Source organism: Zalophus californianus, chromosome 12 (assembly GCF_009762305.2).
Source record: "Zalophus californianus isolate mZalCal1 chromosome 12, mZalCal1.pri.v2, whole genome shotgun sequence".
NCBI classification, from domain to species: Eukaryota; Metazoa; Chordata; class Mammalia; order Carnivora; family Otariidae; genus Zalophus; species Zalophus californianus.
The window spans coordinates 92142141-92165257 of NC_045606.1; the positions used below are offsets into that span (position 1 = coordinate 92142141).

At 45.8% G+C, this 23117-nt stretch overlaps 1 protein-coding gene across 4 annotated transcripts in view; it reads left to right on the forward strand.

Annotated features, from left to right (window-relative positions):
- TBXAS1 (thromboxane A synthase 1) overlaps positions 1 to 23117 on the forward strand; it is a 158419-nt gene that overhangs the window by 58282 nt on the left and 77020 nt on the right. For all 4 annotated transcript variants that reach the window (XM_027574593.1, XM_027574592.2, XM_027574594.2 and 1 more), the window contains one exon: positions 20156 to 20252. In XM_027574593.1, the coding sequence (XP_027430394.1) occupies positions 20156 to 20252 (97 nt within the window). The remainder of the gene's footprint in view (positions 1 to 20155; positions 20253 to 23117) is intronic.

The following is a 23117-nucleotide window of genomic DNA, read 5'->3' on the forward strand; positions in this document are numbered from 1 at the left end:
ACTGACAAAGGCCTGACTCTCTGAAATGCTCTCCACGCTCCCCACATTAACCACCAAAGAGGCACTGTTAGCAAATGATGCTGTCTTTGCCCCTTTTTAAAGAGGAACTTATGACCTTTGGCCTGGGTCTTTGGCTGGTGGATGGCCCCTCACCATGTGGTAGATGGACATGATGAGTGTGGTCTTTTGTGTTCCAACACCCACCAGCACCTCCTGACACTACTCAGGCTACAGGGGCAGTGGGCATCCAGGTATTGATCAAGACTACCGCCCTTCCCAACAGGACCCCCGGGGAAGGAAATCCAGGTCCCATGGGGGTCATCCCCCTCCAGCTTCCCCACTGAGCATTAACCACAGAGAGGCCGTTGTTGAGTGGACCTTCCACTTCCCTTCGAAGGGTGTCTGTAATGCTCCAAGTTCTCTTCTCAGATTCACTGCCAGACTATGGCTTGTGCCTTATGACTGACATGGCCACTGGATCCTTCTAGAAGACTCCAGCCTAAAGATTCTTAACTGCCTCCCCAAAGGCTTAGACTTCCCTCAGACCATCCCAGTTCTTGGTCCTCTTCAGCCCGGGTCCCACTAGGATACTGTCTCCTGAATGGACACGTCACATCCTGAGTTCTGCCCTCCCCCAAATCCATACTTGTTAATGAGCAATGGGCTTCAGAGTCTGAGCCTCCCACAACAGACCCCCACAGAATAAAGATTTCATCGAAGTAGGTGGAACGGGCTTTCAAGCCTCCGCATCCCATGGCTGTGGGATCAATGGGTGCCCTGATTCCTGGTCAGATCCAGGTGTTGAACACGGCATGCATGAAGGACATTTGGCTGGAGGGCTTTGTTTCTTTTTGTTTTGTTTTTTTTTGCTATCTTCTTCTTCTTCTTTTTTTTTTCTTAACATATATTGCATTATTTGTTTCAGAGGTACAGATCTGTGATTCAACAGGCTTGCACAATTCACAGTGCTCACCATAGTACATACCCTCCCCAGTGTCCATCACCCAGCCACCCCATCCCTCCCACCCCCCCACCACTCCAGCAACCCTCAGTTTGTTTCCTGAGATTAAGAATTTGGAGGGCTTTTTTTGTGTGTGGTAAAATATGACATAAAATTTACCACCCTAATCCTTTTTAGGTGTACCGGTCAGTAGCACTAAGTACATTCAGACTGTTGAGCAACTGTCACCACCATCCATCTCCAGAACTCTTCTCATCTTGAAAAAACAAACTCTATACCCATTAAACAAAACCTCCCGCTTCCCCCCTTCCTCCAGCCCCTGGCACCCACCATTCTACTTTCTGGCTTTATGATTTCGACTGCTCTAGGGACCTGAGATAAGTGGAATCATACCATATTTGTCTTTTTGTGACGGACTTATTTCACTGAGCATAATGCGCTCCGGGTTCACCGGTGTTGTAGCAGGTGGCAGGCTTCCCTTCTTTTTAGGGCTGAATGATATTTTATTGTACATATGTATATACCACGTTTTTGTCTATCCCTTTCTCTGTCTGGGGGCCCTCGGGCTATCGTGCACAAGGCAGCTATGGACGTGGGTGTGCAAGCGGCTCTTCGAGACCTCACTTCCAATTCTCTTAGGGATATGTCCAGAAGTAGCATTGCTGGATCATAGGGTAATTCTCTTTTTAGTTTTTTGAGGCCCTGCCCTACTGTTTTCTGTAGGGACTGCACCATTTTACATTTGGACAACGCTTTATTGTTCCCTTTGACCGTGGCTATGTGGCCATTACTTCTTGCCTTCCAACCTTGAGAGTGAACTCCAGGAGAAATGTAAACTTCCCCTTGGGCTCTGGAATCCAACTGGTCAATGTGCGCCACACATTTCTAATTGGAATGCATGGCCCCTGTCATCTTGCCCCAACTTCCTGTTGACTATAAGCCAGCGAGCACATTCTTTACCAGACTAGTCCTGTTATCAACAAATGCTTGAACTGCACCATAAATTCAGTTCGTTTTAATAAATTCCCAGTAGTGCCCCCTGGAGCCCCTTCTCTTATCTCCCTCTCCGCCAAACCCTTTACAATTTATGTGTTTACTTTTCACTTCTGCTTTCAGCCCCTCCAAGCTTCCTCCTTCCTGCCAAGTCACTGTAGCCTTTGTGTCTCATATAAACTCAGTCTTCGGTGTCTGGGACTCCTGTTGACATCCACTCTCTCGTTCACGGGGCCACATCTCCTCTCCTGGGCACCGGCCCTTCACTATCCGGGCTTCCCACGTCAAGGAACTTGTCAAGATCATGGCCTTGCTTTGTGACGGTTTGCTGGAGGAGGCACACTTAGTCCCCCTCGGTCCTTGCAGCCTCTGCACCGAGTTGCGCTCATGGAGAGAGGCTGATGGCCTTCACAGCTGGTCCTGTCAAGGAAAGATGGCAGGTGGCCCATGAATAGCGTGCCCAGGCACATAAGCTTGGGAGGAAGTTTTGGGGTTTGGGCTGGAATAGAGAACAGGCCGAAGGTGTGCTAGGCCAATGGGATCTTTGGGGCAGCGATAGAGAGCACAACCTTGGCAGTGGGGGAGAGGAGACAGCCCGAAGCCACGGTGCTAAGGAAGTGGGTTACTCAAAGGAAGTTGTGCAGGTGCACGGAGTCGTGGTGGGGGAGGAGGGGATGGAATTTATAAACAAACAAACAATCCTTCTAATGGCCCAGGTAAGCGATGACAGTGATTTGGCTCATCAGAAATGTAAGGTCTAAATGAGAGGGAGAATTTTATCCAGGAAACGTCCTGTAGCAGCAGAAGTGAACAACTTGTCCATTCTAAGGACTAAGACATGAGTCGACATTCATCCCTGAACGCTGGCTCTGAGTTCTGGAGACGAAATGGTCCTTCCCCCCATCCTGAGGAGGGGAGCATGGCAGAGGGGAAGGCAGTTCTATCTCAGCTGCGATCAGTGGGAGCTACAGATGAGACACGGGGTCCCCGTTGGCTTAGGGACAAAGCACCCTAAGGATCACGGAGCCGCATTAAGAAGGTGACGGGAGGGTGTGAGTCCCAGAATATGCCTGGCATCTGGAGTCTCTGGCCCCTCATCCTTCAACAATCTAACGTGCTGTTTCCCACAAAGCATCCTTTGGACCATTTCCATAGACAATAATAATTGTTGCATGGAAAATAAAAAGGGGACGGTCCCCTGGTCAAATGCTAGAAACACCAGGTTAGTCAAAGGAACACGGGTCTCTTTATCGTGGGACTTCTCAGAACCTTTCATGAAATAACGTGCTTGAAACATCCCCAAATGAGACATTTAGCTGCAGGGTTTATTTGACCACAGAAATGTTGTTGTTGTTGTTTTCCAGACTATCTCTTGGGACTAGAATATGGAGAACAGGCTTTGAGAGAAAACACTGATCTAACAAATAGCAGCATTTTACTCCCAGCGTGTTCCCCATGAAACACAGCCATTGATAAGAACAGCTTACTTCACCATGGTGAATTATCAGTGTTGCAACCAGTAATTACCAATTACCTCCATTTCAAGATTTCCTCTCTCTGTCTCTGTCCCTATCTCTGTCTCCGTCTCTCTCTCTCTCTGTCTCTCTGTCTCTCTCTCTCTGTGTGTGCGTGTGTGTGTGTTCATTCTGAGACACTGTGGAGAACAGGAAACACACTGCCACGTGTTTTGCATGTTTATTTATTCCCTTTTATCCTCATACCTTTCTCTCGTTCCTTTCTCTCCCCAACTGACAACCATTCCATTGTCCTCAACATGTATTTTTTTTGGCACACGTTCTTGCAAACTGTGTATTTGTGTGTATTATCCTTAGCTTATCCCGATGGCGTGTCCTCGTTCCCTGCTTTGGTTTTCTCACTGAGCACTCTGCTTTGCGGACCCTCACGTCACGGGGCTCCCATAGGGTGTATGGCTCCACCCATCCGGCCCTCCCCGTCCCCGCTCTGCAGGGGGGACACCCCGTGGCCTCCAGCAAGCAGCGCTGCCGTGGACCTCCTTTTACGTCGTATGGACCTGTGTGCACAAGCTATGGGCATATATCTTGCTTTTATGACTGTAAGAGACATATATCTTTGTTCCCTGGGGCCACTGACGTGGCAAATACCAATCCATAACTGTTTTCTGGTCCTCTATCCGGATCTTGTCCCTTCAGGACAGTATTTCATGTGCCCATCCCAACAACCCTGCAGGTTTGGCTGGGCTGATTGCGTTATCCTCCGTTTTTATGGAAACATATAGGACAAGAATAATATGTGGTTAGCAAGAGGTGAGTGCAGGGCTGTGCAGGTTCTTTTTCTTTTTTTTTTCAAATTTTAATTTTCAAATTGGGCTCCATGCCCAATGTGGGGCTTGAACTCACAACCCTGAGATTAAGAGCTGCATGCTCCACGGACTGAGCCAGCCAGACGTCCCTGGTTCTCCTTATTAATCCAAAGCCTTTTCTGTTCCACTGTCCCCTCTTGTTGTTCCTCGGATGCTCCCAAGGACATTGGCCCTCATGATAGGTCGCTTCCTTATTTGCTTACTGCCCTGCTCGCTTGCCAGAACGCAACAAGCTCTATGAGGACGTGAAGTTTGTCTCCTCTGCGGGGATATTCCCAGTGCCCACACCAGTGCCTGACACATAAAAGGCGCTCAGGAAGCATTTGTTGAGTGACCAGAGATACCACCTCTGAGCATGTGCCTTTCAGGACAAAACCTCAATGGGAAGGTCTTGTGATTTTGCTGATTTGGGTAATTAGTATTATTTCCTTGGGACATAATGAAAGGAATTGGGGGAAAGTCGCTCATATTAAAATCAAGGTTTTGGGTGGAGGGGTCTCTAATCTTTCTCCATTAGTGACTATGCTCCATCAATTCAGAGGCGAGCCCCTCAAAGTACAAAATTGATTCTCTGCCATGGCAGGCCATCTTGAGATCCACGGGATAAAAAAAATAAGGGAAAGGTGATGCTCTCATGACACAGGAACAGGGCTCCCCTCACTCAGGTCATTCCTCAGACTCTTCTGGGGCTACTGACCCCTGGCCCCTCCCAAGGGGCCACCCTCTCCCCTAGCCTAACCCCTTGGGATCTGGGGTCTGCCTAGGGTGTCCGAAAGAGCACTGGATTGCGAGCCAGATCTGGGTTCTGGTCTTAGCTTGGCAGTTCCCAGCTATGGGAGTAGAAAGCGACTTAACCATCATCCCCAACCTTTAGTTGAGTGAGTGCCTGCTATCTCCCAGGTCTGACATGAGAATCAAAGAAACCGTCAATGCAGCCTGCCCAGGGAGTGGGGATGATTCCTCTGCTCCTCAGGTCAGTCCTTGAAAGGTATTCTTACACCAGCAGGTGCCCTGGGAGAGTGCCAGCTTCAGGAGCCGTCCCCAGACTGGTGCAGGATGAGCTTCACTCCTTCCTGCTGTGGGTCCTCAGGAAAGCTAGGCAGTGTCTCTGGACTGTTGTGCCTCCTGGAGAATTCCTGCCCCCACCCCTCTTCCTGGCCATGGCAGGTGTCCAGGCGGTGCCCACAAGTCACCTCAACTCTTGCGACCTTTATTTTCCTAGCTATGCGATGGGGGGCGGGGCAGGGTTGGGCTAGACCGATTATCTTGGAGCTTCTTCTCTTTCTAAAACACTATGATCTGGGATTAAATTTTTTTTTCCTGCCCCTTGTCTCTCCCCCACTGTGCCTGAAATCTTTCTGCCACTGAATTCTCCTATCTTTGGAGTCACACACCCGCTCTGACACCTAGCCCAGGACCGCACGTGCGCCATCCTGGCACTGGGGCTCCTCCCCGACCTCGTTGTCTTTTTTAGAACTGACTCCAGCGTTTGTGAAGCCCCACTATTCATATTCTGCATCCACATGGCATCTGGGGAGAGGAGATTTTGCTACAGAGTCTCACACAAATATATGCCCTGCACGTCCTCTCTGCAACAGGACACACACCCACTGGAACACACACACACAGCCCCCTCCGGTGCCCAGGAATCTACATGCCTGGGCATCACTGTGTGGGCGCAAATATTCAGGGACAGCCAAATGACTATCTTAATGTTTCTTTGTCCCCGCAGTGCCATCTAACTATTTATTTAGTAGCTTGATGCTGTTTGCATCAACAACTTTGCCTTATAGGCTGTTCTTCACGTTTATGATTCTTACTGTGAAAAAAATTGCTTGCCTAACATCTGTTCTGAATTTGTTTTTTCTTTATTTTTATTTATCTATTCCCTATTGAATTAAATTTGCACCAAGGACAGTAACTTGAATTGGACTCTTCAGTGTCCTTCAGGATTTCTATACACTTCAATACATCTCTTAATTACTCTTTTTTTTTTTTATTATTATGAGCTAGACATATATACCCATGCTCACACAGGCAGATTGGTTTGTAGCTTACCTCTGCCTGTCCCCCTCTGGGGAATAAGTTTTATTAACTGAATAAATTAAATGGGCGGGTACATTCAATAGACTAGAGAGGTTTATCGTTGCAGGTTTGTTTCAGATAATTTTCCCCCCTGTGCTGCCCATTTCCCTTTTTCCGCCATATCTCTGTTCTGGAGAAAGCCTGATGGTATCTTGACAGAGTCACAACTCACCAGGACTGGAAGGGCCACTTCATCTTACAGATGAAGAGGCTGAGGGTCAGGGGAGAGGCTAACTTCCTGCCCCGGAGCCAGAAACTCCCGAAAAGTGGAGCGCTGCTTGAACCCGAGTCTCCGGGCTGCCAGGCTGGGATTGTTCCTAGGCAGCGTGAGGTCTCCTGTTAGGACCTACCACCACCCACACACCGTGCTACGGCTGTGGACCTGGGCCCCTCACGAGCACACATTGCATGTTTTCCATGGGTGTGGCTGGTATGGGTTGGGTGAGGGACACACAGCAGGTGGTCTGCAGGCAGGGTGGGTGACAGGCAGGCCTGGCTCTCATGGACTCCCCTGGGGGGCTCTGTGGTTCTCTGGCCTCTCCCAAGCTGGCTTGTGTGAACTCAGTCGAGAGTCCTCATTCAACCCCTGCTGTCACCACTAAAAATCCACCTCAGGACTAACAAAGCGTATTCCAGGCAGGAGCCAAGAAGGTCCCTAAGGAAGGGTGTGGTGAGACCTGCTTTTCTACTTGATACCTGGGAAATCTGCCAGGTGTAGGGACTGCGACCTCAAGACTCAAGGGACCAACCCACAGTCAAAACATTCTAACTCCAAATGCAATGCTCTTTCTGCCATCAGTTCTCAGCTCACCCTGGGAGGGGCGTTCCCTTTCCCCCCGCTTCTTTACGACCTTTCCCACACTCTTTTCAGGGTCTGGGCCCCTTTCTTCCAACGGCACAAAGACAGAGGGGACAGTTTTCCCCACGTCTGGAAGAACTCACTGCTGGCTCCACCCCAGGCATCGTCCACCCAACAGATGTTTTAGTCTTGGTTGTGTGGATAGCACTGAGCTGATGGCAGTGGGGAGACCATCCCGCCCTTCCACCAAAAAAAAAAAAAAAAAAAAAAAAAAAATAGTATCACTCATTTCTTGTTTCCTGAAGAAATTTGGCATCTAATTTAGAAGAAAAACACAGACCTGGACCAAGTTACACAAGAATGCCAGGGAATAAGTGACTGAATACATGATTAACCAGACATCCTGAAGCCATGAGTTGGGTAGAACCATGGGCCCATAAAGGCAGGGAAGGCTTCCAGGGGGAGGCAGTACTTGAGCTTGGTCTTGAGGGATGATAACAGGGAGATGAGGAGGAAGAAGGAAGAGAGTTCTACCCAGTAAGAACAGTTAGAGAAAGATCTTGGGGTGGGAATCGGAGCAAGAGAAGTTGACCATCTGGACAAGGGGACAAAGATGGAGCAGCATCCTGGTCCATGTTGACCTATGACCCTGAAGTGAGACTGGAGGCTCCCTGCTGACTATACCCTCAGTGGCTGGACAAGTCCTCCCCTAAAGGGGGATCTCAGCAGCTCACCTCAGTGTTGCCATGTCATGGAACCTCTGATTCTAATGAAATCTTTGGCAGAGCCACTGGGTTGCAGTGGGGAGGTGATCTAAGAGCTCTGCGTGCTCAGCGGCCCCCCACCCGGGTGACTGTGCACAGCCCGAACTGAGATCACCAGCGCCGGCCACAGAGGGAGACACGCCGGTGAAGAAGCCCACAGAGCAGTCCTGCACGCGGATGCCTCGTCCGTAGCGGCGGGAGAGAAACGGGGAGGGGGCCACAGGGACTACCAGCGGGCTTTTGGAATGCAGGATAAAGAGAAACAGCGTCCTGAGGTTTCGAGTCTGGCTTCAGATGGGCCAGTAGCAGGAACTGGGAAGTCCGGAGGATACCAAGTGACTTCCTAGAACGAGAAAGGCAGATTCTGAACCATCCCTCCATCTACTCCTATGTATGGGGTGCTCTGCCAGCTTCCCAGGGATGCAAGGGAAAAATAAGAGTAAGGCTTTATCCTCAAAGAATTCATAGTAGTAAGGAGCCTGTCCATAAACGAAACAGAACGAGAGGCAAATCAATGGAGGAGTGGACCAGGCGCTATAGAAACTGCAAGGAGGGGTCTGGGAAGGCTCCACAGAAGAGCGGACAGGTGACCCGACTCTCAGAAAGGGTTTTCCAAACTAACAAGATGGAGACCGGGATATCAGAGGGAAGATTGTGAGTGAAAGAATGGGGCATGGAGATATACTGCAAATCTGGGGAACCACAAATAATCTTTTTTTCAGCAACTGTATGTGGCTGTGGGTTCCCAAACTGTGTACTAAGGCAACCCAGGGCGCCACGGTGAATTTGCAGGGGCTTCCTGGGATATTTTAAATATTCACGGGGAACACAGTGACATCTGTTGGACACTGTGAGAAGTACTTTCAATTTATGTGTATTCCTTTTTCCAATGTCCACTACGTTGTTAGAACACGAATAATTATTGAGTTGTTTGGACTTCATGTGCTTCAAAATGAGACTGCTGGGTACTTCCTTTGGCCTTGGGGGGCTCTGAAAAGCTACGGAGTCACTAAGGGTGCCATGAATTGAGAAAGTTTGGGAACTTTGGTGGAAGAGGAATAGGGTAGGGAGAGAGGCTATGGGTTCCTGCAGGGCTCCTCCTGACAGGCCAAGAAGCTGGGCCTATTACTTCAAACAATGGAGAGCCATTACAGGCTTCTCAGGCATGGGATGACATAATCAGCTTCTGCTTTCAAAGGTATATTTGGTCTTGAGGGAGGAGTTGGTTTGGAGGCAGAGCCCATTTGGGGCTACTGCAGTGGTCCTCGTGAGAGATGGGGCTATAGAAGTTGGGACTGGAATACACTTGCTCCATTAACATTATGGAGCTCCTACTGCATGCCCACAGCTGTAGTCAGTGCTAAAGGCCAAAGATAAATAAAATAAGGCTCCTTTGTTTAAAGTACTCACAATCAAGTGGAAAGAAAGCCACGCACACATCTAACTATAGTTAGTGGAGAATCACTAGCAGTTAACCAGGCAGGAAAACGAGAAGGAGGGACGCTGTTCCAGGAAAGCAGGGGGTACAGCCTGTGCAAAGGTGTGGAGGTGAGGGATGATGGAGGGTTTCAGTGAATCAGGGTGATCATCAGTCCTGGCTCTTGGGGTGATGGGGAATAGGGAGGGATGAGGCTGAAGGTCAAGGCCGGGGCCAGGTTGGTGAGGGATGCTGCAGTCCATGCTGAAGACTGCCAAATGCCTTGAGGGTGACCAACAATTGAAGGGTTTTAAATAAAGGAGTGGTACCATTAGGTTTACATTTTACAAAGTCCTAGGTGGATAACTGAGTCGGGACCCATGTACAGACAAGCAGCAGGTTGGGAAGACAAGCCAGAATGATGGAGACATACTTCTCTGAATGGGAGATCCAAAGTCCAGCCAGGACGTGAGAGGCCAGAGACGCTACCAGGAGGGAGAGGGCAGGAGGAGGACACTGAGCAGGCTCCAGGCCCCGCCAAGAGGGGTCGGTTCAGTCTGTGAGGCTGTGAGGTCAGGATCAGCCCCCAGGCATGTGTGCACTGAGGTGTCCCCACGCAGGTGGCACACTCCCTGCTCCCAGTGACTCCAGACCCCACGGGCCTGTGACTCTGTCACTGCTCCTCTAGAAAAGTGTCCCTGGCAGCTTGAGTCTGCTCTGCTTCTCTGCTAACTCAAGCCTCCCAGGCTTCATGACATTGGATAGCGAGATGCCCCAGTGAGCCGAGCTGGGACAGACCTCCGGGCCTCCTAGGGCCATTCTTTCTCCCAGTGCCATGACAGCTGCCCAGCCCAGAAAACCAAACGCCCAGTACAACTGGCACTGGACTTCTACTTGGCTTTTCTCAGAACTTTCTGGAAGGTGAGAGTCTGGGACTCTCACCACAACGACCTCCTTCAGGCTCTCCCCCCCACCCCAGCTGAGCGCCCTACCACTTACACATCTACAGGGTGGGCCAGAGGTTAGGCTTAAGGCCAGGCCAGTAGTTAGGCTTCGGCATCCTCCACCCCACCCCCGGAAATCACACGGTCACTGAGGCAAGGATTTATCAGATGCTTAATGCTTAGCAGCTGCCAGAGAAGCTGAAGGCCTACATCCAGTCTTCAGACTCTACCTGGAAACCAGGAGTCTCTAGACGAGCATCTAGATTCCTTCTGCAGATGCTGGGGGGTGGGGGACCAGTGTATCACCTGCTCCCGCAGGGGCACCCCTCACCCAGCCTCTTCACCCCCTACAAAGTGGCTCTAGCAGCTTCTGCTCGTGCACCTGCTGGGGCAGGCAGTGGGGGGGGGGGCGGGGCGGGGCTCACACTTCTGATGGAGAGGTGATGATGACCAGTGCTTACCTAAAACTTGACTGTGGGCACAACAGTTTCATGTGTTTCATCCGACCCTCCGAGCCAGCCTCTTTAATTAAAGAAGCTGGCTCGGGAAGGTTGTGGTTTGCCCAAGGTGACACAGCTGTGAAATCACAGGGCAGGGCCTTGAACCCAAGTCCCGGCAGGTGCGCCACTGCCAACCCCCAACCCCCACCCTGACGCTTGAAAGACACCACGGGGCCAATCCGGTGAGAAATTCTTTCCCCCCCCCTTTTGTCTTTTTCTTATTAGAAGAGTCACACACAGTCATTATAAAATACTGGGACAGTAAAGAAATAAACACAACGTGACAAGTCAAAGTCCCCCATCATTTCCTGCTCCGGATACCCGCACTGTTAGCTAGTAGAGCTTCCTCTAGATTTTTTCCAGGGCTATTATTAGCATGCCCCAACATAGCGCCTGACACAGAGTATGTGCTCAATAAATGCTTGTTGAGTGAACTGATGAAGAGTCAGATGGGCTATTATTTATTTACACAACTCTACGTACTAGTTTAAAATGTGCTTTTCTGTTCGGTTATGTAACCTGGCCATCCTCCTGTGTCGGGTCCTGCAGGTGCCTCTGATGAACAGCCTGGAGAGCCTGGCCGCCCCTGACAGGTGCAGGCCTTCTGGAACAGGGCCAGGCAGCCCACAGGCTAATACCGGCAGGTTACCCTGCCTCGGTGCCCAGAAGGCAGTTATCAACTATCTTGATTGAACAGACTGGTCAGTTAAAAAAGAAAAACAAAACCTGCTAATTAAACAGTCAAACAAGTAGGTTTTCTTGTTTGCACAATACCTCACTGATTGGCCTAAATTTTCTCTTCAACCAGTTGCTCTGGAGTTCAATAAGCAGATTCTTATGTGCATAAATAAATATAAATGAACATAAGTGGCTAAGAGCTTTTACCAAAAGATGAAGCAAGAACTTACCTTTGTAATTGGGTTGGCGGGTGGGGGCGGGGGCTCTGGCCTGTGAAACAAGAAGCTAGTCTGAGTTCCCTCCTTGAAAAGACCCCGTCGGTGCAGCTGGTGGCCTGGTGGCTTCCGTTTGTGCACCTGCTCAGCGCTGAGCCACTCCATAGACCAGGCAGCCTGGGAGAAGCGCAGCCTCGGGTAACTTCTTTCTCTCAGCCTGTGTCCTATTCTGAAAAGTGGGTATAGTAACTACCGCATCCATGTCCCATGACGATGAAATGAGATCATACGGGCAGCGCACTTAGAACAAGGCCTGCCAGGTGGTAAGCACACAGTAAATGGGGACAGCTGTGGTTCGCTCAAAGGGTCTGAGGACAGTCCTCAACCCAGTCGAACACTTCACTGGCTCATTTCACTCATCTAGGAGGTTCCTTCACACCCTATAGAGAGGAGACTTAAAATTCAAAGACCATGATGTAATTTCCTTTTTAATTCATAGGAATTACAGGCTTCAGAGGCACACCAGACTGCAGAGATTATCATGTTTTGCTTCCATATTTCAGAGGTGAGGAAGCTGGAGCCCAGAATTGGGCTTAACAGAGTTTGCCTGCCGTGGTTGTCCGAGCGAGCTGCAACCCTGGCTGATCCCAGATACAGTGTCCCGGGCTCTAGTGCATATTACTTGGCAGTATGCCACCCCGTCTCAGGAAGCAGTGAGATGCCCCCATAACTTCACACTGATGCACAAAACTGAGATCAGACCCCTTAGGGAAGTATATTTTGAGAGGTGGAAGGGCATCAGGTATTCACAAATTTGAGGAGGAAAGGGGGCACCATATTGGTTAGGACTTTTGGCTTACAAAGGATAGAAACCCAACTCAAATGACCTGAAGCACACAAGCTATAACTGAAGTGGGGAGGGCCCGGGAAGGACAGCAACAGGCAGAGCCTCAAACCAGACTTTGTACTTCCTTGACACCCCGTTTGTCTGAAATCTCTGCTTGTCCCAATTAGCTCCTTCTGCAGGCAGTTCCTACATGTGGTAGAAAGATGGCCACCAACAGTCCTGTACTCATATATTCCCAGTTTAGCAGCTCCAGGTGAAAGACAAAGCTTTCTCCCTGCAGTCTCCACGTATATATCCAATGAAGGATTCTGACTGGCCCTGATTGGGTCATGTGTCCCATCCCAGGACCAGTCACTGTTGCCAAGGAGATGAGACACTGTGACTGGCAGGCTTGGGTGGCGAGTCCATCCCCATGACCAGATGCTGGGGATGGACTTGGTGGGTGGAATGACAAGGTGTTATCATCCACAGCTCCTCAGTACTGCATGGAATGGGGGAGGGTGCTTCCTGACGCGGGGCTGGGCAGACAGGAACACTGGAGCCCTCCCAGGCACCCAAAAGGGAAGCCTGAAAAACAATCTTCATTACGTTTTTCTCTGTTCGAAATCTTTCCAGGACCTCCTCAAACTACAGATGAGTGTTTGGGTAAATATAAATTCACAAGATTACACAATTTACATGTAAAATGGGGCCAGTTTTCTCATGAGGTTCATAACCAGCTCTGAAGCAATTCTAAAGGAATTGTGACAAAATTGTTTTTAGCATTAGCAATATTACTAGAAAAAAGCACAAAGACTCCCAAGGTGGCCACTTGGAAGGACAACTTCCATTTGAATGTAGAAGTATTATTTTGTTTTTTGTTTTCTTTGAAAAATCCAGATCACACGTAAAATTATTTTGGTAATAACTAAATCAATACAAATATATTACCAAAATATGTGTGCACCCTAGTGTAAATGCTTTTGTTTTAGGTCTGAGAATATAGGGAAATGAGAATGAGTATGAACTTTGGTTACATACAGAGCAGGATTTTTAACTTGGGGTTTGTGGGTCCCCAACCTGCTCATCATCAGTCACATCAGGACTCCCTCGGGAGCTTGTTAAAATTAAAGGGGACCGGCTTCCACCCCAGAGACTCTGGTCAGGCAGGTCTGGCTGGGGCCGGGCATTATTTTCTGAGCACTTAACAGATAGTTCTGACCAGCCATTGAGGCTGAAAATCACTCTCTCAGACAGCATTTCCCAGAGTGTGGGGGTTGTGTCTCCTGGCATCAGAATCTGGAGAGCCTGTTAAAATGCAGACTCTTGGCCCCTCCCAGGCCTACTTGATCTGACTTAGTGAGGAGCAGAGCTATGACTGTATAGTTCATTAAGCTCCCAGATGACTTAAAACATTTCATTGTTTTGAGAGAATTCTAGATTCATAGGGAGTTGCAAAAAAGGTACGGAGAGGTCCCGTGTACCCAGTTTCCCCCAGGGGTGGCCTCCCACATAGCTATAGTACATTATCAAACCAGGAAACTTACTGGTGTGATAAACTGGTACAACTCACAATACTTCTTCAGATTTTATCAGGTTTACACGCACGTGTGTGTGTGTGTGTGTGTAGATATATGTGATTTTATCACATGTGTAACCACTACCACAGCCAAGATACAGAACTATCCCATCACCACAAGGCTCCCTGGTGCCACCCTTTTGAGCCACATCGGTCCCTCACCACTCCCATCCCTAACCCTGTGACAACTACTAATTTCTTCTCCTTCTCTACAATTTCCTTATTTCAGAAAGGTGATAAAAACAGAATCGTATGTCACCTCTCTAGATTGGCTTTTCTCACTCCCATAATTCCCTTGTGATCCATCCAAATCATTGCATATATCAACCGTTTGAGTTTTTGGTTGCTGCATAGTATTCCATTATATGGATATACCACTGTTTGTTTAACCTTCCGTCTGTTGAAGACAATTCGGGTTGTTTTCAGTTTTTTGCCTATTATAAGAAAAGCTGACATGAACATTCATGAACATGTTTTAGTGTTAACATAAATTTTCATTCATCTGGGATAAATTCCCAAGAATGCTATTGCCAGGTCATATGGTAAGTGCATGTTTAGTTTTATAAGAAACTTCCAAACTGTTTTCCAGAGAGGCTGTATCATTTTACATCCATACCAGCAATGCATGAATGATCTGGTTTCTCCACATGCTCATCAGCATTTGGTGTTACTATTATTCTATATTTTAGCCAATCTGATAGATGTATACTGATGTCTCATTGTGGTTTTAATTTGCCTTTCCCTAATGACCAATGATGCTGAACCTGTTTTCATGTTCCTCCTTGGCATCTGTATATCCTCTTTGGTGAAATATTTTTTCCTGTCTTTTTGCCCATTTTGGGGTAAGATTCTATTTATTTATTTACTTCCTTACTTAGAACATGCACAAGCAGGGGAGGGGGAGAGGGAGAGAGAATCCCAAGCAGATTCCCCGCTGAGTGAGGAGCCCAACATGAGGCTCAGTCTCACTGACTCTGAGATCATGACCTGAGCTATAATCAACAGTCAGACGCTTAACCAACTGAGCCACGCAGGCGCCCCTGCCCATTTTTTATTGGATTGGGTTTTTTTTAACTATTGAGTTTTACAAGTCCTTCATATACTCTAGATGGAAGTCCCTCTTTGTCAGATATATGGTTTGCAAATATTTTCTCCTAGACTGTCAATTGTCTTTTCATCTTGACAGGCTTTTAAGAGAGCAAAAATTTTTATTTAAAAGAGCAAAAATTTTTATTTTGATGAGGTGCAATTGATCGATTTTTGTCTTTTCTGGATTGTACATTTGTTAAGTCTATGAACTCTTTGCCTAGTCCTAGATCCCAAAGATTCTTCCCGTTTTTTTTTCTAGCAGCTTTATGTTTTACATTTAACTCTGTGACCCATTTTGAGTTGATTTTTGTAGAAGGTGTGAGGTTTGGTTTTTTGCCAATATATATCTAAGTATTCCAGCACCACTTGTTGAAAGGCTATCCTTCCTCCATTGAGTTGCTTTTGTATCTTTGTCAAAAATCAGTTGAGGATATTGTGTGGGTCTATTTCTAGGTTCTCTATTCTGTTCCATTCATCTATGTGTCTATTTCTCTGCCAACATCATACATTCTTGGCTACTGTAGCCAAGTCTTGGAATCTGGTAGACTGATTCCTCCCACTTCACCCTTTTTTTTCAAAATGGATTTAGTTATTCTAAGTCCTTTGCCTTTCCATATAAATTTTAGAATAAGCTTGTCTATGCCTACAAAAATGTTTGCTGTGCTTTTGATAGGAATTGCACTGAACCTACGGATCCATTTTGAAAGAACTGACATCTTTATAGTGTGGAGTCTTCCAATCCATGAACATGCTATAGCTATTTATTTCGGTCTTCTTTATTTCCTCTGCATTATACATGGCATTGTATTTTAATTTTGAATTCAACATGTTCATTGTTGGTATACAGAAATACTGTTGATTTTAATGTGTGTATGTGTTGCTCTTAAATACTGCAACCTTGCTGAATTCACTTATTAGTTCAGGATTTTTTTTTTTTATTATTCCATAGGATTTTCTATGTGGACAATGATGTCATCTGAGAGTAGGGACAGTATTGTTTATTCCTTTCAATCTATATGCTTTTTATTTATTTTCCTTGCCTTATTGCACTTGCTAGAAGTTCTAGTACTACACTGAATGACAGTAGAGAGGGTAGACGTCCTTGCCTTGTTCCCAATCTTAGGAAAAAGCACTCTTTCACCATTAAGTGTGATGTTAGCTGGGTTTTTTGTTTTTTGTGTTTTTTTTGTAGATTTCTTGTAGAAACTTTTTAGTTTAAAGTTGAGGAATTTCCCTGCTTTATGAGAGTTTTTATTTATGAATGAGTGCTGGATTTTGTCAAATGCTCTTTTCTACATCAACTGAATGATTACATAATTTTTTAATGCAACTTATATGTGGATCATATTGATTTTTTAGAAAATATTGAACCAGCCTGGGGCACCTGGGTGGCTCAGTCAATTGAGCATGCGACTCTTGATTTTGGTTGTCATAATCTCAGGGTCATGAGATGGAGCCTGGTGTCAGGCTCCACGCTCAGTGGGGAATCTGCTCGAGATTCTCCCCCTCTCTCTCTGTCACTCCCCCCACTCGTGCTTGCTCTCTCTCAAATAAATTTTTTAAAAAAATATTGCACCAGGCATTTATACCTAGAATAAACACCACTTGGTTGTGGTATAGAATTCTTTCTAAAGATTGCAGGCTTTGACTCATTGATACTTTGTTGAAGATTTTTGTATCCAAGTTCATGAGAAATACTGATCTAGTTTTCTTTTTTTGTACTATTTTTTTTCTGGTTTTGCTATCAGTGTAATACTGGCTTCATAAATTGAGTTGGGAATTGTTCCTATTTTACTTTCTGGAAGAGTGTAAAATTATTAATTATTCTTTAAATGTTTGGTAGAGTGCTCCACTGAAACCATCTGAGTTGAGAGGTGTCTTTTTCAAGAAATTTAAAATTATGGATCCAATTTCTTTTATGGTTGTGGGATTATTCACATTGTTTATTTCATCTTGGGTGAGTTTTGGTAGTTTGTGGTTCTCAAGGAAGTGGTTCATTTCTTCTAAGTTGGCAAATTTATTAGTGTAAAGTTGTTATAGTAGTCCCTTATTATTTTAATGGCTGTAGAATCTATAGTGATATCCCATTTCATTCCTGATATTGGTGTCTTGACTTGACTTGTCTTGACTCCAAGATCTGTGTCTTGATTCTTTATCTTTGTCAATCTTGCTAGATGTTTATTAATTTTATTGATTTTTTTCCCAAGAGCCAATTTTTTTGTTTCATTAATTTTCTTGTTTTTCTGTTTTCAATTTTATTCATTTCTGCTTTTTTATTATTTCCTTCCTTCTATTTGATTTAGGTTTTTTGCTCTTCCTTTTCTTGTTGCTTGAAGCAGGAACTTATTCATTTGAGATTTTCCTTTTTTTCTAAGATAGCCCTTAATGCTATAAGTGTCTGTCCCAATACTATGTCAGCTACAGCCACAAATTCCAAACTGTTATCTAATTATGATATTTATAATAGAGTAATGTACTTGTTTTCTTCCATTTCTTGTTTCACTTGTCTTTCCTTCTTTTGGGTTACTTGAACATTTTTTAGAATTCCTTTATGACATTTAAAATTTTTTTGTATATCACTTTGTATAGTGTTCTTTGCGGTTACAGAAATATACATATGTAATTTTTCAGTCTACTGGTATAGATGCTTTACCCCTTTGAGTGATGTGAAGAAACTTTACTTCCATTTTCGTCCCTTTATCCTCCTTACTTCTTAACTATAATTATCTTAAGCATTATCGCTAAGTATATCTCTAAGTATACTGAACCCCACATCAGATGGTGTAATCATTTTTGCTTCAAGCATCAAGTATGATTGGAGAAACTCACGAGAAGACTAGTCTATTACTTTTTAGGCATTCCATAGTATTCTTTCCTTTTTGAAGTTCTAAGTTTTCTTCTGTTATTATTTCCCTTCTGTTTGAAGAACTTCCTTTAGCCATTCTTTAAGGGTAGATCTGCTGGTGACAAATTCTCTTAGTATCCCTTCATCCGACAAAACGGTTATTTCTTCTTCTTTCCTGAAATATATTTTCTCCCAGTATAGAACTTGTGATTTACAGTCCTCTTCTTTCAGCATTTGAGAAATATGCCACTTTCTTCTGGCCTCCATGGTTTTTGATAAGAAATCTGCTGTCCTTTGAATCAGTGTTCCCTATAAATAATCCCTCCCTTCTCCCGGTATGCTTTCAAGATTTTTTTCTGTTCTTGGTTTCCAGAAGTTTAATTATGATATGTCTTGGTGTGGATTTCTTTGGGTTCCTCCTATAGGGGATTCACTCAGCTTCTTGAATCTGTAAGTTTATGTTTTTTGTCAAATGGGAGAAATTTTCAGCAGTTACTTCTTCAAACCCAGGTGGCTTTTAAGCACATTTTATATTTGAGAAGCTTTGCTCTAGAGTGGGTTTCAGGGTTCAAGAACCCCTCAAGTTGTATATAAAATGCTGTGAATGTCCATGTTTCCTAGGAGAATGTCTGCAGCTTTCACTAGATTCTCAAGAGTTCCATGACACACCCCATAAATTTTAGGAAAGGATTGGTTTATTGCTATATTGAGTCATTTTGGTCTTCTTGATTAAAAACAATAAAAACTACTTAGTATCATTTCTTTCCTTCTACCACATCTGTTGAATTCCTGTTTCCCAAAAATTTCCCCCACAATTTTGGAAAATACGATCACTCAGGTGAATATTTTCTGAGGGTCTAATATGTGCCAGCCACATTTTTTTTTTCATTTTTCCCCTAGTCAGTGAGAAAAGAGTTAAAAAAAATTAAAGCCATTTTTAGGTTTTGAAAAGTTCTTTGTAACTAAGAATTAAAAGTAAACTTTGCTATTTTCATATCTTGTGACTTTACCCTTTAAAATCTATTCCTTACTGCTCTGAGCTGGATATGACAGTGATCACATTACATCCTGAAAGTAAAATTTCATAGACTAAAGACATGCCATTATGCAGTGGACCCATTCATCATCACCACTCGGGTTTGCTTCATGTAGCCAAGCACTCCTAGTTCCCCTAAGCAGACTTGTCTCCGGACAGTTGCACAAACAGATTCCTCTGCCTAGGATAGCCTCACCCCCTTTGCCACCCACTTTCCTGAACTAACTCCTGCTTATCTTTTGGAACTCAGTTTGAGAAGCACCACCTCTGGGAAGTTGGGTGTGCCTCCAATGTTACCCCTGCTTGTCAGATGCCACACTCGGTGCTGATTATCTAACTTGCACTCCCATCAGACTCTGTGACCCTTGAAAACTGTGACTGGGTGTTACTTGCTTTTGTGCCCCCAGTACCTTGATAAATGTAACCAGACATGTACTCAAGTGCTGCCTCCACTCAGAGTTCACTACCACCAGCTGACCGGCTGCTCCTTTCCTCCATATCTTCATTAATGTCAGAAGTATCTATTGAACTTCTTCATGCACAGGTGTGGCAACCAGATGTTCAGCCCTTCACCAGCAGGTCTGATTTTTGCTAAATTTGCACAGCATCTATTAATTCACTTTAGACTTTCTCCAAGGATCAATATATATAAAGTTTTGGCTGCCTTTTGCTAGAATGCCTGTCTCCCCATTTTTGGACAATATGGACAATGCTGACCGCTGCCACTTTTACTTACTACCGGATCTTATGAATTCCTTAATATTGTGTTTACATTTACAGATCTATCTTTTCTACCAGGCCATGAGCTCCTTGGGGGCAGGGACTCTGTCTTATTTATCCTAGAATTTCCAAGGCCTGGTGCAAGGTAGGATTCCAGAAATGTTTGTGGAATGAAACTTGATGCTAGATCATCACAGCTGTACTATTCCTCACGATTAGCACACACATTTCTACATCTTCTCCACATCTTTACTTCCTATTGGTCTTTTATCCTTCATTCTAAGCACAGTGAATTCTTTTTGGAAAGGAGAAATGGGTAGATAAATACAACACATTTTAAAGTAATTTTTTTTATTCCCCCAGGTACTATCTTGGTCGCCGGATGTTTATTGTTATCTCTGAGCCAGACATGATCGAGCAGGTGTTGGTTGAGAACTTCCATAACTTTACCAACAGAATGGTATGTCGTTTTCTTTCTGCATATGGATGAATGGGGAATCATTTCGAAGATTCAAAGACCGCACATCACGTCTAATAGGGACATGATTGGGTCTCTTATCAGGTTTAGATCAGTTCCACTCAAAACAGCTCTCCAGTGAATTCAGGTTTTCAAAAGAGACATGCAGGACTGGTAGAAAAGAATGGCATTTGCATTTAAGAAAAACTTCAAGAAAGTTAAAGTTTTCTTTAGCTTTTCAAGAGAAGTTCTGGCTAATAAAAATGCTAAAACCAGAAGGGTTTTTTTAAAGCTTGTGCTCAAAGCTAGAGGAATCCAGGGGGTGTGGGTCAAGTGACTGAGGAAGACAGAGGAAGGCTAATAAATATCAGAGGGAAGGCAAAATTTCAAGCCTCTTGTGCTTACATCTTTCCCAGAGCATATAAAAGTCTTAAGGCTGGAAAGGGAAGACAAGCAACATTACAAGGGAAATTCGTCTTCTTGTAGCAGGAGAAGCCTGTAAGAGGGCTCCCCAATGTCAGTCCAAGCCAATCCACTAAAGAACGTGCACATTCCATCTTTTTAAGAAAGTTACATATCCTACTTTCTATCTTTGACAAGAACTCCCAAAGAATGAAAGAGATGACTGATAGAGGCAGACGTCAGTGTTGTCCCTATTTTACAGAGATGGGGAGGATTGGAATTCTAGCAGAGAAGACCAATGTTGATTCTTGGAAAGATTCTAAAGTGAATTAATAAACATTTGCTTGTGAGAATTCAGAGAATCACGATTTTTGGGGGGGAGGGGGGCAAATTAAACTCAACTTCCATTCTTATGGGAATAGTAGGTAATATATTCACTTTTCTTGGTTATTTCACAAACTTTTGCACACCCACCATATGCCGGGCACTGTCTAGGTGCTGATTTTAAAGAGACAGAAGATGCGGGCTTGCCCTGAAAGAGCTTGCAGTCTAGTGACAGTGGCAGACGGGCAAAGAGACCAGTACAATATGGTCTGGTACTTGTGCTGTAGTGGGAATCGCTGTACCATCTGGGATGGGACCAGGGGAAGGCTTATTAGATAGATCTCTGGGGCTGAGTGTTAAAGATATTAGCATAGTTCCCCTGCGTTCTGTGCTGGTTGAGCCACCCAGCGTGTTTTTTTCCTCATTAAATTTCACGAGAACTTAGGAGATTGGTACAATTACCATCTCTATTTTCGAGACAGGGAAACTAAGACTCAGGGTTTAAGTGACAACCCTGATCACATGACTAACCGGAGGAAGAGCAGGGTTTGCCGTGCCACCTCCCAGCTCAAGTCCTTACTGCCCCCACTATTAATTGGTGACATTTCTGATCGTCAGGGTTTCACTGAGTAATTGGTTGCCCACCCCAAACGAGCTCATCTTCCGTCCCCAGAGTGTCAGGCCCAATGCCAGACACCACGTGGCCACTAGAAGGTGGTGACCGCCTGGCCTGTTAATGCTGTCACCTCAGGGTGGCTGAAGGAATTGCAGAAGCTTAACTTCTCTGCTGCCTCTAGACGTTCCTCCCCAAACGTGATGTTGCTTCTCTGCTGTTCAGAGTCCCCTGGAGTTCTCATGTGCTGCTGGGATCTTAGGGACGGAGTCTGATGTAGCACGCAGCTCTGGCAGACTCCGTAAGGAAGGTCAATTAAAGAAATGGGGGAAGCCAGTGCATCACAGGGCCCGGACCCTCAAGCTGCGTCCCAGCAGGCAGGGAAGGCACCCCTCAAGCCACCTAAGCCCTCCCCGCCCCCTAGCAGTGACATGGGACGTGGCAGCCGTGTGACATCGGGATGTCACCAGGGCACGAGACCCCGAGAGCTGACCTGGAAGAGGGCTGTGATGTGCTGGGGGGGGTGGGCATACACTCAGCACGCAGGTTTAAGCAGGGAGCACAAAATAAAGCTGCCTCAGCTTCAGACAATTTCTCCTCCAAGCCAGTTGTCTGTCCTAACTTTTTCCATCCCCAAGATTAACTTTTTGCTACTTCCCAGACTACCATCCCCAGAATATGGTTCCCTTTTCCTTCTTCCACTCCACACAGTGCCCTGGGGATAAAGTTCAAGCTCCCCAGATGAGACTGAAGGGCCTTTGTCATTTAGACCATTACATATGCTCCAACCTCCCCCAAGACAGGCTGTCGCTCCAGCTGGACCGACCCCTCCGTTCTCTCTCTAACCTGCTCTAGAGAGTCCTGCCCCTGTGCCTTTGCTCATGCTGCCACACTCGCTGAACTGGAGGCAGCTAACAGCGGGTCTCACGTTTACTAGCCATGTGAACTGGCGTAGATCATTTACCTTCTTGAAGCCTCTCATTCCTCCTTTGGAAAAGGAGCATCTGATCGACCTCACTGGGCTGCTGTGAGGCTAAATGAGATCACGCAGACAAGCCCCACCTTCTATGGGCGAGACAAGCACTCCATATGCATTAGCTGCTGTCGGCGGCAAGACCCTCTACTTCTTCTACAGCCATTCAACCCTAGCTGTTCCTCAAGGCTCCCCTCAAATGCTGCCTCCTCCAAGAAGCCTTCCCTACTTCAGTCCACATTTACCTTTCCGCTTGTCTGAACCCTCATGGCATTTGTCACGTACAGAGACATCATCATCATCATCACTGACCCCATGGTGCCTTCTGCTATTTACAGTTAAACAAAGGTGTGGCTTTCATGCTAACTTGATTATTAGCTCCTTCAGCGTCTACGTCTTTTGAATACCTCATGGCCCAAACACATGATGACTATTCAGTACCCAATATATTCTTGTTCAAACCGAACTGAATCTCCATCAACTTAACATCCTCCCCAGAAGAACCATTCTCTGCTACCTGAACCTGGAGATTCAATCCACACTTCCCCTTCTAGAT